The 17124-nt window shown below is 29.2% G+C and overlaps 2 protein-coding genes across 3 annotated transcripts in view; one reads left to right on the top strand and one right to left on the bottom strand.

Moving 5' to 3' along the window:
- The window catches only part of LOC107447099 (structural maintenance of chromosomes protein 5), a 63075-nt gene extending 55318 nt beyond the window's left edge, over window positions 1-7757 (bottom strand). For both annotated transcript variants that reach the window (XM_087159274.1, XM_087159275.1), the window contains exons 1-2: window positions 7482-7757; window positions 1387-1581 (exon numbers count right to left, since the gene is read on the bottom strand). In XM_087159274.1, the coding sequence (XP_087015400.1) occupies window positions 1387-1581; window positions 7482-7534 (248 nt within the window). In that variant the 5' untranslated portion in view covers window positions 7535-7757. The remainder of the gene's footprint in view (window positions 1-1386; window positions 1582-7481) is intronic.
- A 622-nt stretch (window positions 7758-8379) lies between these two features.
- The window catches only part of LOC107447098 (uncharacterized), a 59239-nt gene continuing 50494 nt past the window's right edge, over window positions 8380-17124 (top strand). The window contains exon 1 of the mRNA XM_071179080.2: window positions 8380-8599. The gene's annotated coding sequence lies outside the window, so the exon portion shown is untranslated. The remainder of the gene's footprint in view (window positions 8600-17124) is intronic.

Raw genomic sequence — 17124 nt, 5'->3', positions numbered from 1 at the left:
TTTTAGATTTATTATCGAATACATGTGCGACAAATTTTAATTCAAAGATAATCAAAAGAAATTGCAAAAAAAATAATAATAATAATAATAATAATGCTTTTAGCTGCTCTATCATAATAAAACACAAAACAAAATTTTTTAAAAGAGAAAACTTGATTAATGAGTAAAACTTTTATATAATGTAATATAATATAATTAAATCACACTTAATGTAATATCACACTTTTACAGGGTGCGTAGCCAAATCTTTGAATCAAAAATAAGTACTTTTTAAAAAATTTTCAAGCACTCAAAAAATTCATATTCAATCAATGATATTATTGAAAAACAAAATCTTTTTATAAACAGTTTTAGAGTTAAAAAAAAATGGGCGTAAATCGTAACAATCAGTACTTTCCCACATCACCGAGTGAATTCAACTTCACCCTGAACTCAGAACAAAAGTACCCTTACCCCCTACGTCAAAAAAAGTGTTAGAAGTAAAATAAAATACACAAGAACAAAATTAATATATATAATATAAATATTCTCTATCTGAATTGAAGCACTCGGGTTTCGGTTTCAAGTGTGCGCGCATGCGCAAGTCATAACGTGGGTACGACATGAAGTCCGCGTGAACGATTACGTAGCAAACTCCCCATTTTTCGTGAAATGCATGGGATCCACCAGATATCACTGAAGGGGGAAAAAACATTTCAGAAAAAAAGCACTTTTTAAAAACGCCAGCTGAAAAAAAGCACCTTTAAAAGCTTCTAAAAACGAAATCCCCAAAAAAGCACCTTAAAGTACTTTTTACAAACGCTACGCACCCTGTTTTATGTAATTAAATCACACTTAAAATATGTGCGATTTAATTGTGAGATGAATGGCCTTAAGACTGTCCAATAAGTACTTAAAAGTAACTATTAAAATTAAAAAAAATAAGCTTGATGACAATTATTTATTAAATGAAAGTTAAGTGGACACTTATGCTAGTGAATCTCATTTATCTACAATTTCATACATTCAAATGTGAACAAAATTGCTTTTCTGAGTTGTCACCAACATAAAAAATTGGTAAGTATTAAGTTGGTGTGAATGAAATTTTGGATAAAGTAAATAGATAAAGCTGCATATTTTTTCTTTAAAAAAATCTGTTTATTTAATCCAAATATGTTCCATTTGTTTCAATACATTTTATCCAATGACCAATTCTCAATACCAAAAGTTAAAAATCAAGGCAAATTACTTTATATTAGGACTATCACGACAACTATGAACTCTGCACTTGAACAGATTCTAAATGTTTAAATATAAAGAGTTCAACTTTATCACTGCAGACCTTGAGCTGGTTTAGAGCTATTATGACTGCATGATATTAAATAGAAAATTTTTAAATATACTTACAGTTCAATTTCTATAGTAGCTTTATCACAGCCATATTTTATGTATTCTGACAATTGAGCAGATCGACCAGTGAATTGAGGTTTCCCTGCAAGGCCTAAGCAAATCGCACACATTATAGATGACTTGCCGCTTCCATTTACACCAACAACCAGATTAAGTCCATGTTTAGGAAATAATTCTAATTCATCATAGGTCCTTTAAAATTTTTCCAAAAAGAATTATTTATACATAAGCAAAATAAAAATGATTAAATATGAAAGAACAAATACATTGTATTCCCTATAAAAATTAAATATATGTCTGATAAAGTGATGAAGCTTGATGGTAGTACATACAATATAAATTTACATAGCTCAAAAATGGCATCAGATATTAGCAAGACGTGATGCCATTTTTGAAATATGTAAATATATATTTAGAAATTCCTTGGACTTCAAAGTTGTTGTAATATATATGTTAGGAGAAAATGACAAGCAGTCCAAGTTTTTAATTTGCTTACAGCCAGTGCAGCTATAATTAACTATACTATAAAGAAGAATTACTCATATCATGACATTAAATATATGTAATGGTTGTTAGTATTTAAGTTGGAGATTATTTTAAATAAAAAGGTAAACTTATAAAGTAATTAAGAGAGCCATTGAGAAACAAAATAACAAACAGTAAATTTTTTTTTCAAATCAAAATAAAACTTAACTAAGGCACATAATAAATAAATAATTTAATAAGTAAATAATTAATAATTTAATAAATAAATGATAAATAAATTTTAGCAATGCTATATTACTAATTGTTTCACAGTAACCCAATGAATCATTGTTTAAAATTGATACCAAAAATAATAATTCCTCAAAATAACTCTAAATAAATACACAAACAATAAAAAATAATTAACTCTATTCTGTGACCCAGCCAGAAAATACAAAACAAAAATAAAATACCTTCTCACCTTTTTATATTTCAAGAAATTTAGATCACATCATTGGTGAAGGACATAAGCAATATAAAAATAAAACAAAAATAAAAGATTCTATCATTTATTATCTATATTGCAACTAAATTTGTTAAAGTTTACAAGAAATTAACATTGATAGTGACACATAACATTGCTGTCACTACCAACTTACTAAATGATTATCCAAAAAGTGCTTAGCATATTTTGAGTAGTACTTTATTTACGTAGACTTACAGCTAAACAATGGACGGCCACATTCTGGGAAACATCCGAGAGAATAATTCGAAGACATGCCATAAAATTTAGTTTGAACACTTTACAGTAGAACAGTTTAACGACGACCCAAACCACCTTGGTCCCTTTGCGTGCTGATCAAAGTGGACAATCAACTGGTCACTGACTGTAGCTTGATTACGGTGAACATATTTTTTAAGAGAGTAATTAGAGAAAAATTTGGAATAAGTAAAAATTTAATGTAGAATAGGAGTAGGAAATAAAAAAAAGGAGAAAAAAGCATGTATTTAGAATTAGAAATGATTTGTGAGCTTAATTCACCTTTAAGTAATTACTTTAAGTTAATTAATTATTATAGTAATTTATAAATACATAAACTTCAATGTTGAAAATTCAATTCAATATTGTCTTCCAGAGACATAGCAGCTAGGGCTTATAGCACCCAAACACAAACTCAGTTTTTACGCCCCTTTAAATATGGTTTAAGACTTGAAAAGATGCTTTTTTCAAACACTTTACATGTTGGACAATGTGAAAACTTAAATCAATCGCACTTGGTATTGTTTTTCTTTTCCTTTTTACTATAAATAAGATTTACCAACTTTGAATAACAATTAAGTAACTTCATAAATTTTCATTTCGTTCATTTTAAAATTTAACTGTGCATGGAATGAAGTTTCTATTACACAAAAAAGTTTTTGCGGTAGGCATTTTTTTGCAAGACATTTTTTACGCAACATATTGCAAATTTGTTAAAAGGAATAATTTTAAAAAAACTATGTGCAATACAAACTACAGTATTAGACATCTTGTTTAACTTTTAGGAAAATTAAATAAAAATTTGAAAAAGTTACAGAGCCCACAACAAGAAAATGAAACTGGAGCTATTTGAAAGAGAAAGGCACTTTACTCTAGAATTTAATTTTAATTATTTTTCATGAATTTGACACCCATCGAAGGAAGGAGCCAGGAGACAGATATCTCCTCTTGCCCAGCCCCACTTGGTAACTATAACTAGCTAACTATTTTGCTCTTTGACTATAATTTTGTTAACTTCACAACTCACAAATTTTAACAAACAATCTTTTTTTCTTTAAACTTTTGCATAATATAACTTTCCTACAAAGAACTTAGCAATAACTTTAGTCAAATCTTTGTTCAGGTACATGAATTTTATAAATAACTTTTACTTAACACTTCTTTTAAGCAACAAAAATCAAAACATTAACAATTATTAAAACTTCTGCATTTTTTTCAGGACTTAATTAAAATTTTAATTAACTTAAAAATATATTCAGTTAATAAGAAGTAAATTTAAATTATATTTAAAGCAGGATAAATACAAAACCAATAAATATTAAACAAAAAGTAAGATCACCATTACAAAATTAATCTTAATACCTAAAAATTTTGCATTTTTTATCATAATAAATTATAATAAATAATATCATTATAAAACATTATTTTACTTGAAGATTATTTAAAATTAAAAGAAAATTAGCTTACAAATCTAGGATTAAGTTTAGGTAAAGAGCTGCCAGTACGGCAAAGCAGACTCGCCTTAAATGCGAATCAACCTTTCCTTGAAAAATCCAGAACAAAAAGAGCGAAAATTAAACTTTACTGAACAAACACAGGAAATAATAATTATATAATTAATCATACATGATCAGACAAAATCTGCCTAGGAAAAAGAGAATGTTTGATTGATAAAAGGAATGAAGAGATTGACTTACAAGAGATCTTTTAAGAACTACTACCTTGAACAAACCAGGAAAATGAAAAAAGGACATTAAATTTATTTTTGATTTAAAAAGAAATCAAAAGAATATAACCTATTATTAAAAATAATAAATAGCTAATGTTCATGATAAGTAGTAGAACATTATCACAATACCACATTCTCAAAAAGTAAACCAACGAAATAATTATAGAATCTTTTAAAACTTAGTAGCTAATACAAAAGATTCTTGTTGTTAGCAAAATATAAACATATACCTACCTGAGAGACAATAACAAATATTATTAAGACTTGATGCTATTCAAGCATTAATTCTGAAATTACAAATCAGCTAAGCAGCTAAGTTTTGATTATTTTTCAATAATGACTAAACTTATTTATATATATAAAATATTTAGTGATGATTTTTTTGATAAAAAAAAATGTTGCCTGTTATTGAATATTCTGTCAAGACTATGAAGACTATGAAATAGAAACATGCATACTTCAAAAATGACATCAGTTGTGAAAATTACTTGATGCCATTTCTGAAATATGCACTTGCCATTTCAAGAATAAAGGTCACGAGAAAATTACCTAAATTGTCAAAATTAAAGTGAGTTAAGTATAAATTATAATAATCCTTGAAAAACTTGCATTAAGAAGGATTATTCATTACCAGTAACAGTATAGCATAGACAAGTCTTCTTCAAACATATTTCTTAGTAATGGCTCTTTCTTAAACTGATCCCCAGTTTTTTTCTTTTCCTTGAGAACGGCAAAATTTAAATCCTTATCTAGGCAATCCTTTTTATCTCTTTTCAGATTTTCCTCTTTTTCATTTTTGCAAAGACAGTACAGGCAAGTTTTTGATAATTGACACTCTAAAGCAGCTTTAACCACCATATTTAAAACTTCTTTTCGGCAATAGTCAAATACCTCAAAAACATCAATCTGAACCTAGACAAAATTTTGCTAGTAACAATCCTAATGGAATAAAATGCGAGTGATTTTTTAAATAAATTGTTAACAATTATTCCCCAATTCTGAAGTTAGAATGTAGTAATAAAATCGTATTAATTAGAAATATCGAAATACTATGCTGAAATGGCTAAAAAAAATCTGAAAATGACATGAATTTACAATAAAATTGCTGTGAATCAAATACTTCAAAAAGTAATAACCCAAATTTTAGACATGATGCATGAGCATGATGTAATACTGCGATGAAATAAAATATCAGCATTTGAAATCCATGTGGAAAAAATTATAAATAACTGCGAAAGAAACAATAAAAACATAGACATAGATTTACAGGTAAGTTAACACGAGAATTTAGAATCTTCTTTTTTTAGTATATCTATTCAAATAATCAGGTTCAATGGGCATACAGGACAGATACTTTGCAATCAACTTCACTTCCACTCACAAATCTTGACTTGAATGAGCCCCGGCAGTAATTTGCTGTCGTAAAATCAGGATCTTCAATTCCAACCAGGATCCAGGATCAACCAATTCAACAAAAATAGTATTTAGGCCAAACAGTTCTTTATTTTGTCAAATATTAATACAAGACTAAATCTCTATGCTTAGAATGCAAACTAATTGATCTTCATTACTATCAATTATAATGATTAAATTAGTTGACACAAAGATAAGAAATAGGTTAAAAAAGTACAACTAAAATCTAATTAAGAGTTTGTCTGTTTACAAAAAATAAGTAATTATAATTTCATTCTTTACAAAAATAAAATAGTAAGAAATTTAGGAAAAATTTTCATATTGACACATGTGACAAAATTTTTTTAAAGTTATGGTGACAACTGTAACATGTAAGAAACATAAAAATACTATTTTATATATTTTATTTTATAACCGTCGTTCAACAGCCGACCCAAATTTCAAGTTTACGACTACTAATGTATAACTCTGTAGCCTTGTAATTTTAAACCCAATCCAGAAAACAAGGGAACTCTGGATCAAGTACTGGGAGAAATTTGCCTTCGTGGAGGACATTTTGATGGAACTAACCTGCATTTGCGTTACGTGGAGAGGAAGACAACAAGAACTTCCCATGGTTAGCCTGATGGCAAGGAGACTGTAACCCATGATCTGACTACTACTGAGGACATTTCACATCAGCACTGTGGTCAGTCCAAGCCTGATGCGGAATTCGTATCAACCAGCCATCTCCAGGATCGAACCCCGGTTCACATCATTGGAAGGCAAAGGCTCTGTCCCCTGAGACATCGTGGCTCCAAAAAAACCATTACCACCCCCAGTCAAACCATAAATTTTGTAAAAACACAAAATTTTTATGGCAGAAATAGGCAATGGCCCACTATAATTGCCAAAAGATTTTAAACTTTATTAATTTTAAAAAAATGTGAAGGTTTTTAAAGTGCCAAAACTTGGTGATAATTTTGGAGTAGATCTAGATATGGTTATCTTTTCTATGAGGAATATCATGGTCTCTTGAACTGCAGCATTAAAATCTCTGAGCCTTGGCAATTTCTGGGCAGCAAACATGAAATTAAAACAAAAAAACACAGAAAGGGACCAACTTAAATGATATAACCCATAGTCACACTAGGGCAAACCTCTAAACTTCTTTTTCAAAATAATTTGTATGTTTAAAATCTATTAAGCACCTTGGCGATTGCAGCTACAGAACAATACAGAAATATTGCCTTCCCATATCCCTTTTAATTACAGTTAACAGCATAACTGCGCTGTTCAAGTGCTTCAAAAATACATTTTAAAATGATGTGCATCATCTCCCCTATCTAGAAGAACAAAATTTTATGATTCTTTTGGTTTCAAAAGGAGATATTTTTTTCGAATTGCTTTTATAAGATTTAAACCCTTTTAAGTCTTACAATTTCAGAGGAGATATACTCCCAGGAACTATACCCTTCCCCCATCATTGTAATGTTTTTTTTTTTAGTTTTTCGAGGAGCAAGTATTTTGTGTTGTCAAGATTTGGAGATTATTCGGCCTACTATAAGGAGATCTTCCAATTCCAAAAATTCATTTAAAACTACTTATTCCCAGAGGAAAGAAACAAAGATTTTCACCTAAATAAAATCGGGCACAATTTTCACAACATTAAGACTTACACAATCAGCCCCAGTTATAAAAAATAAAAAAAATTCTCTTTAGGGAAAAACTTAATTTAATACTCACATGAAATTTTTTAGTTTTATCCTAAGTATGTGACCTCCTCGATATCCAGCCATTTTGAGCTTAATGACATCAAACAACTTTCAAATAACAGACATAGTTTTCTTCATACTAATTAAAAAAAATAACTTTTTGATTCAAAATCGCGCCTTTGGGTGTTACAAATACATGATACAAAAACAACAGCAACTTGTTTTTAGTTGTGGAATGGTAGAAAAGTGCGACGTACTCTTGCATTAACTTATAGCTCTCTATTTTCATTAATGAAGTATACGGTTGGGGCTAAATAGATAGCAGAAGGTTGTAGTGAAGAGTCAAACCGGTTTGTGGCTTGGAGGAATTTGTAAAGGGTTCTACCAGTCTCCATGGACCGTGGAATGAAAGACAAGTTGTTGGTGTAGCTGTAGTTAATTTACGTCACACTAGAGCTGCACAATGGGCTATTGGCGACGGTCTGGGAAACATCCCTGAGGATGATCCGAAGACATGCCATCACAATTTTGATCCTCTGCAGTGGGGATGGCACCCCCGCTTCGGTAGCCCGACGACCTGCACGTGAAGTCGAGCACTTTACGGTAGAACAGTTTAACGAGAACCCATACCGCACACCCTCGGTCCCTACGCAGACTAAGCCAAGTGGTCACCCACCCGCACACTGACTTCGGTGATCTGCTCTAACGATCAGCCCACTGCGGGACGAAACACAAGTTTAAGATATCAGTAAATGCTGAATTCTGAGAAAAAGAATTGGTAGAGATGTGGAGAAATATTTAATGGCGAACAATTCCCCATTCAGGTTCCGATTGGATCTCTGAATTTACATCTACGAATTTTTCACATGCAGTGAGAATAGCCCTTTATCAATATTAACAAAATGTCAGGGAGGGACATATACTTCAACTTCATTGCAGGGGACTTGCGGTTTTGGTTTTGTCTCCTTGACACATCTGTAAAGTGTGTTGAGTCCAAATGTAGGATTCTTTTACTGTATATTATCTCTTTTAACTTAAATATTAAAGTTCTAGTCAAATAACCGTACATGGATGTGCCAGTTATGGTTCAATTTTCGGACTATGAAAATTTCTTGCTTGATTTTAGAGGACTTGCTCAACAATAATTGAGTGAGTGTTTGTTTTGATTCTGAATATCAATTGCCTATTTTTTCTTTCAAATTAGTAATACGGTGTTTGAAATTTATTTATATTCGTGTTTAAAATTCTTATCCTGTATAAGTACAAACTGAAATAGTGTGTATGGAACGCTATATTTATTTTTTCCAAACTCAATGGTGTTCTTAGATTTCCCTACCTCGCTTCTTACAAAATGAAACTACGATAAACAAAACTATATGACATGTTATTGGTATTTTACAGTTCTTTATGCAATAAGTCCTTGTATATCGGTATAAATTATTTTAGTTTTATTAAAAGGATAGTGTTATTCTTATGTTTTATCTATTACTAATCATTAATATTTTCCGATATAAATTTTTAAACCTTTTATAAAGTCTAAGTTTGCAATGACAAAGTTATTATAAAGATTTAATTTGTGTCAACTGTTAATCCACATTAAAAAACACCTTCATGCCCTCTGTTGATTTTTTATTTGTATACTGACTGATTTTTAGCCACTGAATCTTATGTTTATGTTATTTTTATATTATTTTTCATGAAATTTTGCTGCAACATGGTTTAACTCTTTTTTATTTATTTATTTAATTAGAATGATTAGTAAATTGGATTTTTTTTTTTTGTAAAAGCTATTCCCTATACTAAAAATGTTTTTGTTTTGCTTTTTGTTAACTTATTTAAAATTTATATTAAATTTTTAAAAATTAAGCTTCCTGTAAATATTAGTTTTTTTTTTTTTAATCCCAAGTAAGATATAAAATAACTGACTGTATGGCTGATGTGACTTAATAAATTATGTTTCATTAAAAATCATTTTTCCGATTTTTGAGAAGAATATTTCTTTTATTCATGAGTAAATTTATAAAACCTACATGTTAAACCTTTGTTGTGTAGCATAATTTTGATCAATAGCCACTGATTGTTATGTTTTAAAATAATCATTAAAGCTCAGAAGTTAAAAGTTATGTTCTTTAGTTTTTATTTGTTTTTGAAGAATATGGAAAATTCTTAACTTTATTTATATTATATTTGAAATTCAAGTATATAGTATTTTGAACAATATAAATATATTTTTATTAATAGCCCAGTAGCAGAAATTCACAGAGCTATTGCTCGAATAAATACTGAGAATGAATAAAAAATTTAAGATTTTTACTATCTTTGAAAAAGAAAACAATTTTATCGATTCATTTATTAAAAATATGGAATAGTTTTAAATTTTTTTTACTTGGATACCAAGGAAAGACATTTAATGTTCATTTTTCTAGTTATTGTTTTATTTGTCTGGTATGGTAATGAATTTCATTTGAAGAAACTTTAAATAGACACCAATCAAAACATTATAAATTACAATTCCATTCATTTCCCCCCCTAAAATCAAAAGATTTTATTTTGGTATCATTTGCGAGAGCTCATCCTTTTTTTATGATTCCTTTATTGAGCTTTGTTTATACATATGTTTTTTCTCCTTTTAGCAAAAATGATTATTGTATGATAGTATAAAATTCAAAGTAAAGTAAAGCAGTAATAAAGTTCTTATATATACTTAATTAAATTTAATAGTTGCAAGTTATGATAAATATGTATGTGCAATTAAGCTTAGTTTTTAAAAAAAAATAACCTATGTCATATTGCATTGAAGCCATATCCAAATTTAAATTTTTGGAGATAGTGCAAATTTACTATGCCGATTTTGCTACCAGGATTATAATTGTTAAATATAGAATATATTTGTTTTTCTTCTCTAACTCAGTAGTATTATAGTGATTTGGAGGGGGTTAGGTAAGAAAAAATGTATAATGATAGTGCAAATTTACTATGCCGATTTTGCTACCAGGATTATAATTGTTAAATATAGAATATATTTGTTTTTCTTCTCTAACTCAGTAGTATTATAGTGATTTGGAGGGGGTTAGGTAAGAAAAAATGTATAATGATTAATCTAAATATATTTTCTTTTTATTTGTTAAAATAAAAATATCAGTTATGGGATGCTCAACTTATGACTCTTTGGCTAAAACTGGCCCTTTAATCCATAAAAAAGCACAGAAACAAATGTTCCTGAACTGTCTAAAATATTAATAAAAAGAAAAAAAGTAAATTTTTTTTTTCAGTCACGTTCTGTAGCAGAAAGTTGCTGATCTAGTTTAGTCTTTCTGAAGGCGTCAGATTGTGACCATTTTGCTATGAAAATTTTATTTAGGCAAAGGATTCAAATTTTGCTGTAAAATGTAATTACTTAAATTTTTACAAATGAATTAAATTAAATAAAATTTCACAAATCAATAAGATAAAATAAAAATTCTAATTTAAAAATTCTATGAACAGCTATGATATTGTTCTACTGTATTAGTAAGAAATTATGTTTTCTGAATAATAGTGAATGTTGACTTTGGTATAAATGTAAATTTAAATTACCTTTTTTGTTGTATGCCTATAAATTTACAATAATTTGCTTTGTAATGTTTGTTTAAATATGTAAGGATGTCTGTTTAAATTTATTTGCATTAAGTATTTTTATTATCTTAACACAAGCAAAAAATATGTAGTATATTTTAAACTCATTCACATTACTTTTAAAGAGATCCTAAATATTTCCTGTATTTTTATGATTACAGCATATTAATGTTGGCCTTCAATGTATTTTGTAGTTTCTGTGACCCACTATCTTAAAATGGTTGTGCATCCTTTCTTTATTACCTAATAGTTGAGAAAATCAAGGAAATGTGGGCATAAAAGTTTCCCTATAGTGTAATTACAAAAATGGAAAGCCCAGAGACAGAATTATTACTAAAGTTCTAAAAAGATACTTATAATTGCCACTATTTTGCAGATACTGCCAAAATTTTTTAACTCTCAGTAATTAAAAACCATCTTCTGAATAGTAAGTTCATTTTTCAAACTAAAATTGCAAAAAGTAACCTTAATTATTTGAATATAAATTTATGTACTCATAATGAATGGGAATAAAAACTTAAGATAAACACATATAAGATTTAAATTGTTTTGCTACTTGCATCTCAATTTTCAGCACTTTCTGCTTTAGGGATGAGAGATATGGTGTTAAAATGAACTATGGTATCATGCAATTGCAAATATTTGCCTGATTTTAAAACCTAATGAAATTGAACACATTTTTAACTGTCTCAACCTTTTATAAGTTTATATATTCCTTTTAGTAAAATTGCATCAGTTAGAATTTGATAAGTGTACATTGCTAGTCGGAAGCTACTTGTAGCGTATCTACCACTGCAAAATTACAACTACAATTCACTAGTATATAAGACATGTTAACTCGACTCTATGTCGGGGTACCTTTTCATAGATGACGGTTGACATGGTCTGTAACTACTCTCCCCACATTGGTGACCTTCGGACGTGATGTGAACACGCCTACCTTGGCAGTAACGCCCACTTTGATATGAACACGCCTACCTAGACAGTAACGCCTACTTCGATGGATGAACAGTTGACTTGCTACTTGTGACAGCGACATTATCCACCTCCTCGCACTGTTGCTACTCAGTCTCGATCACGCACAATGTCGGCTTGCAAACTTGTGATTACTCGACTGCTAACGGAAACAGAGGAGCGACTACGACCGTGAAGTTAATACACCTCTCACATTCAGCACTAAAAAAATACGGTGATCTTAATACAGCTCTCCCGGCTTCTCACAAAACAGCAATGAATCAACTAGTGGTATTCGTTCATCGAATTCTATCACAGATATAATTCTAGTGGGGGAGTACTGTAGCGTATCTACCACTGCAAAATTACAACTACAATTCACTAGTATATAAGACATGCTAACTCGACTCTATGTCGAGGTACCTTTTCATAGATGACGGTTGACATGGTCTGTAACTACTCTCCCCACACTACTTTTAATTCTAGACTGCTTACTTATGTCATAAAACAATGAGAAAAGCTTATTTTTTAACTGAATTTTCAAAATGAAATGGAGGATGCTAAATTATCTGATTTCGATCACGTTGAACAAGTGGATTTGATAAGGATTTAGATACCAACCAAAATAATATAAGCAGGTAAAAGGTTTAAAAAATGACTAGGAGTCATAGTTTATTAGAAATTAGCAGATAGTGTAGGACTTTCTGGCTAATGGCAAAAAGGATTCATATGCAGGAAATCATTTATAATGGATAAATGATATCCAGGATATCATTTATCCAGGAAAAGATTGACAAATTACAATGAAAAAAGGAGAATATAGTTTTATTAGAAACTAGCAGAAAGTGTAGAACTTTCTGACTAATGGCATGAGGGAGAGATTCGTATTTATCTAGGAAAAAACCTGAACAAATTTGAATAATTCGCATCAAGTTAGTGAGTCTGGAATGCACAAAAAGCTGTGGTTTTTAAAGCGTAAAGCGACTAACAGTAAATGAAATGAGTGAAAGAGGGCGAATTAAGCAGCGAATGAGTTATTGAATAAATTTATGAATGAGGGGAAAGCAATTAGTTAATGAATGAATGGATAAGTGAATGAATAGATAAATGAATTAAACTGTGAGGAAATTAAAGAATTGATAATTGGGATTAGTGATTAAGGAATTGGCTGTTATGAATATTAATTTGAATAGCCATTAAATAATTTGAAGATAGGATTAAATTGGAATGAGTGTAGGAGGAAAGTTAAGTGTTCAACTAGAAGACTTGTTTACTTTTTACAAATTTTTTTAAACATGTTTGAAGCCTGTAATTGTATTTAGATTATATTTCATTTTCTAAATGGGGAGGTCGATACTGAATCGGTTATGGTAATGAAATTAGAAAAATCGGTTATATTATAAATCGGTTTAATATAAAAACAGAAGAAAAAGGAAAGAACAAAATTAGGGTATATCACTAGTGTGCCTAAGGGTTGTCGAACCCATATTTACCTTAGTAAAACCCCTAGATTGATCTCTTCACTACTGAGGTATAAAGAGGAATGTATCAAAAAAAATATATTTTACAGTTTCGAATTTCTATTTTACTGCCATAAACCATAATAAGATAAACAAAATCTGAATTGTGCTACCAGGGAGGCTAATAATTTTAGGTACACATACGTGGACCTCAGGTTTTAACTAAATAAAGTAATATATATTTATTTAAGTGTTAAATTGCATCTAAAATAGGAACAAGCATGTATACTGTTATAATATGGTCTATTTTAACACAATGATAACTAGATTTATTAATTATTTAGAATTTTTTATTTTTAAAGATACGAAGCTTTTTTACAATTATATGCTATACTAAGTGCAATGCCAATGCTTGTCAATGCATTACTGCATTAAATCTCAATTTCAAAAATTTTAATTATGCACACCACACAAAATAAATAACAATAGAAAAGAATCTAACTTTAGTTATAAAAAAATATTTAATTTTCGGGGGTAAAATTTCAAAATTATGGAAGAAAGAAAAAAAAGTTAAATGTATGTGTGTACGTACCATAATATTAAACTATTAAGTAGAAGACATATAAAAATGGTACTAAATAGATATAAAATTGAATACTCATAATACGTAGACTTGCATGTTCTTGACTGTATTATTTTTAAATATTAAGTAAATATAAATTTAAAAGCTTCCTACAGATCACGGAACTACTAAGTCAAAAGAAAAGAAAACTATTTGCAGAATAACTGAATTATATAATATTTAAAATTAGTTACATATTCGAACACGTGGATTTAGTGTCAATTTTTCGGAAATCCCAACCTTCTGTTTATGTGGAATTAATTATACCCAAATAACTTGCATATTCTGCTTCTACTGCGGAATCCCCAGAAAGCTTACATATCTACGAATGTTTCAGTTAAGGTAAAACTATAACTTTTCTTATAGTGTGTTTTTAGAAGCTAAGAAGTGAAGGTCCTTATATGTGGACCGAGGTAATGAGGAAGTTAAGGGTAAGCATTATGAGGAAGCAAATTTTTTGGGGTCAAGCAAGTTATTAATTTAGTTAGTTAAAAAATTTTTATAGGAATTCTGAGTGCTTTATCTGTGAACGTGCTTTCAATATTTCTTAAAAATTGTTAATGTATTGTGTATGTAAATTAACAGAATGAAAAAAGCTCTGTTTTCTTTTTAAAATGAGATTGCTAGGGAAGGAACGCTTGCCACGAAACGCCTTCCACCTACCCTTTTTCAACTCCTTGATTTTATTTATTTGTTTTCTTTTACTTCAAGCTATAAGTATTTCTTTCTGACAAATTTTTTATAACTAGCTAAATCTGTTTTTTTTTTTTTCGGAGGTGGGAGCTTTAGACATAGCTTAGACACAGATCTATTTTTCTTGCAATTTTAAAATTAGTATATTTAATGGTTTTTACTGCTATTTAATATAGGTTATATGCTTTTTAATGTTTAACGCATTAATTTTTTTCATTAAAAATTCCGATGAAGCTTTGAAAAGAAAGGAGGGAAAAAAATTCCGTTTGCTGTGCATTTTTATATTTTTAGCCAAAAATGCAGTAAAAAATTTATAAAATATAAGAGATCGCTAACTAATAGCTATTTTAAGTAGGAAAATATATTTAACCACAATAAATTTAGTTAAAAAGCGAATGTTAGTAAAATCTCTTGATTTGATTAGGTAATCAAACTGGTTTCAATGTTTTTATCCCTACTTTCTCACGAGCCATTCGACAGTGTTTTTTGTTTCTTTTTTATTTTCGAAGACCTCTAATGTGAGCCCTTTTTTTACATTTTTGACGAGGATTTTAAAAATTTATGTTAAGGACGTTATTTAAAAATTTTGTTCTGTTTTTCTAGCCAATACTTATTTTTTACAAAGGGCATCTCATTTACCCAAGACATACTCACCTCTGCTCGGTACTGGGTCACACCCATCAGACTTAAATACCTAAATCGCATCTTAATACTTTAGTCTAGTTCTGTTGAGGGAAGATAACATTTAAAAAGTGTATATATGGACAATGGTATAGTTAATAAAAAGAAAATGAATGAAAAGTGTTAAAAGTTGCACTCTTTGAACTGTGTCAACACGCTTTTGGCAATCTTTCCTATGCCAAATAGGCAATTTTTTTAAAAATAACTTAGTTGTTATTCAGATTATACCTCGAAATAATTAAAAAAAAGAATTTTTATTCAACACTTCCAACGTATTAAATAAATCTCACTTAACAACTAGATTTTACAATTACCACCTACTCTTAAGTGTCTTCAAATAGTTTCACTTCACGCTAATTGATTTTATTATCCAAAATAAATAATTAAATATCGTTATTAAATATCACATTAGTTTCAGTGTTTAACTCATAAACGATTTTCCTTTTCTCGGTCATATTGATAGTGCCTGATTTATTATTTAGTTCTATGTATTCTATGTTGACAAGCTCAACCAACTTTTATCCTACAGATAAGATACTGCTGCTTCCATGAATCATTCCTTCACAATTCTTCAGATAAACACAACTTTTTTTTTTTCCTCTCCTTTTTCAAACTGTTTTGTTTATAAAAACTTACACTTTCTTCAGAGGTGCATACACCCTCCCTCCCCCACTTTCTCCCTCTCTTTACGATTCCGATAAAACCCACGTTGGCAATAATAAGTGTTGCAGGAGGCCCTAGAGTTGGGTCTTCGCAGTATGCGTCATATCAAAGTGACGTCAGAAACCATTATATAATCGCCCAGCGTTTATTTGGTTCTATGGTTTCCGTTCGCGGGTGGCTAAGTTATGGGTGGGGCTTTTTTTTTCTCATGAAAATGTTCATGTTCTTTCATTTTTCATAATTCATTGTGTCTATTTGATGCAGGTATTAAAAAGGGAGATTATAATCTGGGTCAAAATGATGTTTGGAATATTTTAATTCTTTAAAAGTTTCAAATTTTTTTTTATTGGTGATCGTCACTTTTACTCTATATAATGTATGTGATTTTAATTCGACATTCATAAAACAATCACTTTAGCTATTCTTCTGTAAAATTGTAACATCTTTTACAAGCTTGTTTGCTTTACAATTTTCTTAAGCATCGAAAGCTTTCATTTTTTATTTCTTATTTTTTTCGAAATAAATTATATTGAATTGAAAATTTTGTCGTACTGTTCATTTATGTGGAATTTAAGACAATAATTGCTAATAATGTTCAATTAATTTCCGTTTTATCCGTTAAAAACTAATTTGTGAATAGAATTGTAACCTGTGTGTAACCACCCCTGTCTTGGGGGGGGGCAAGAAAAAAATTGGAGAGAGAAAAACTGAATAACAAAGTGTTATATTTTTTTTTAAAAATTATTTATATTAATTTTGATAAGGCTTCGAAATTATTACATTAAACTTCCAGAATGCCGTAATATTAATTATAAATTCAAACTGTCTATAAACACAAAAACTTTAGAAATTTATTTAATTTTTTTTTACAGAAAATTTCTTTGAGCCACAATTTTTTAAAACTAATGTAATTCAATTTATTTAAAAATTACAAATGTATGTAATTAACGTTATAAGGAAGTTATATAGTGAATTTTTCCAAAGAG

Source organism: Parasteatoda tepidariorum, chromosome 3, assembly GCF_982258835.1.
Source record: "Parasteatoda tepidariorum strain Cologne lab strain chromosome 3, Ptep-v5.0, whole genome shotgun sequence".
NCBI classification, from domain to species: Eukaryota; Metazoa; Arthropoda; class Arachnida; order Araneae; family Theridiidae; genus Parasteatoda; species Parasteatoda tepidariorum.
Note: the sequence above shows the minus strand (reverse complement) of the source record. Positions and strands in the feature narration are given on the sequence as shown.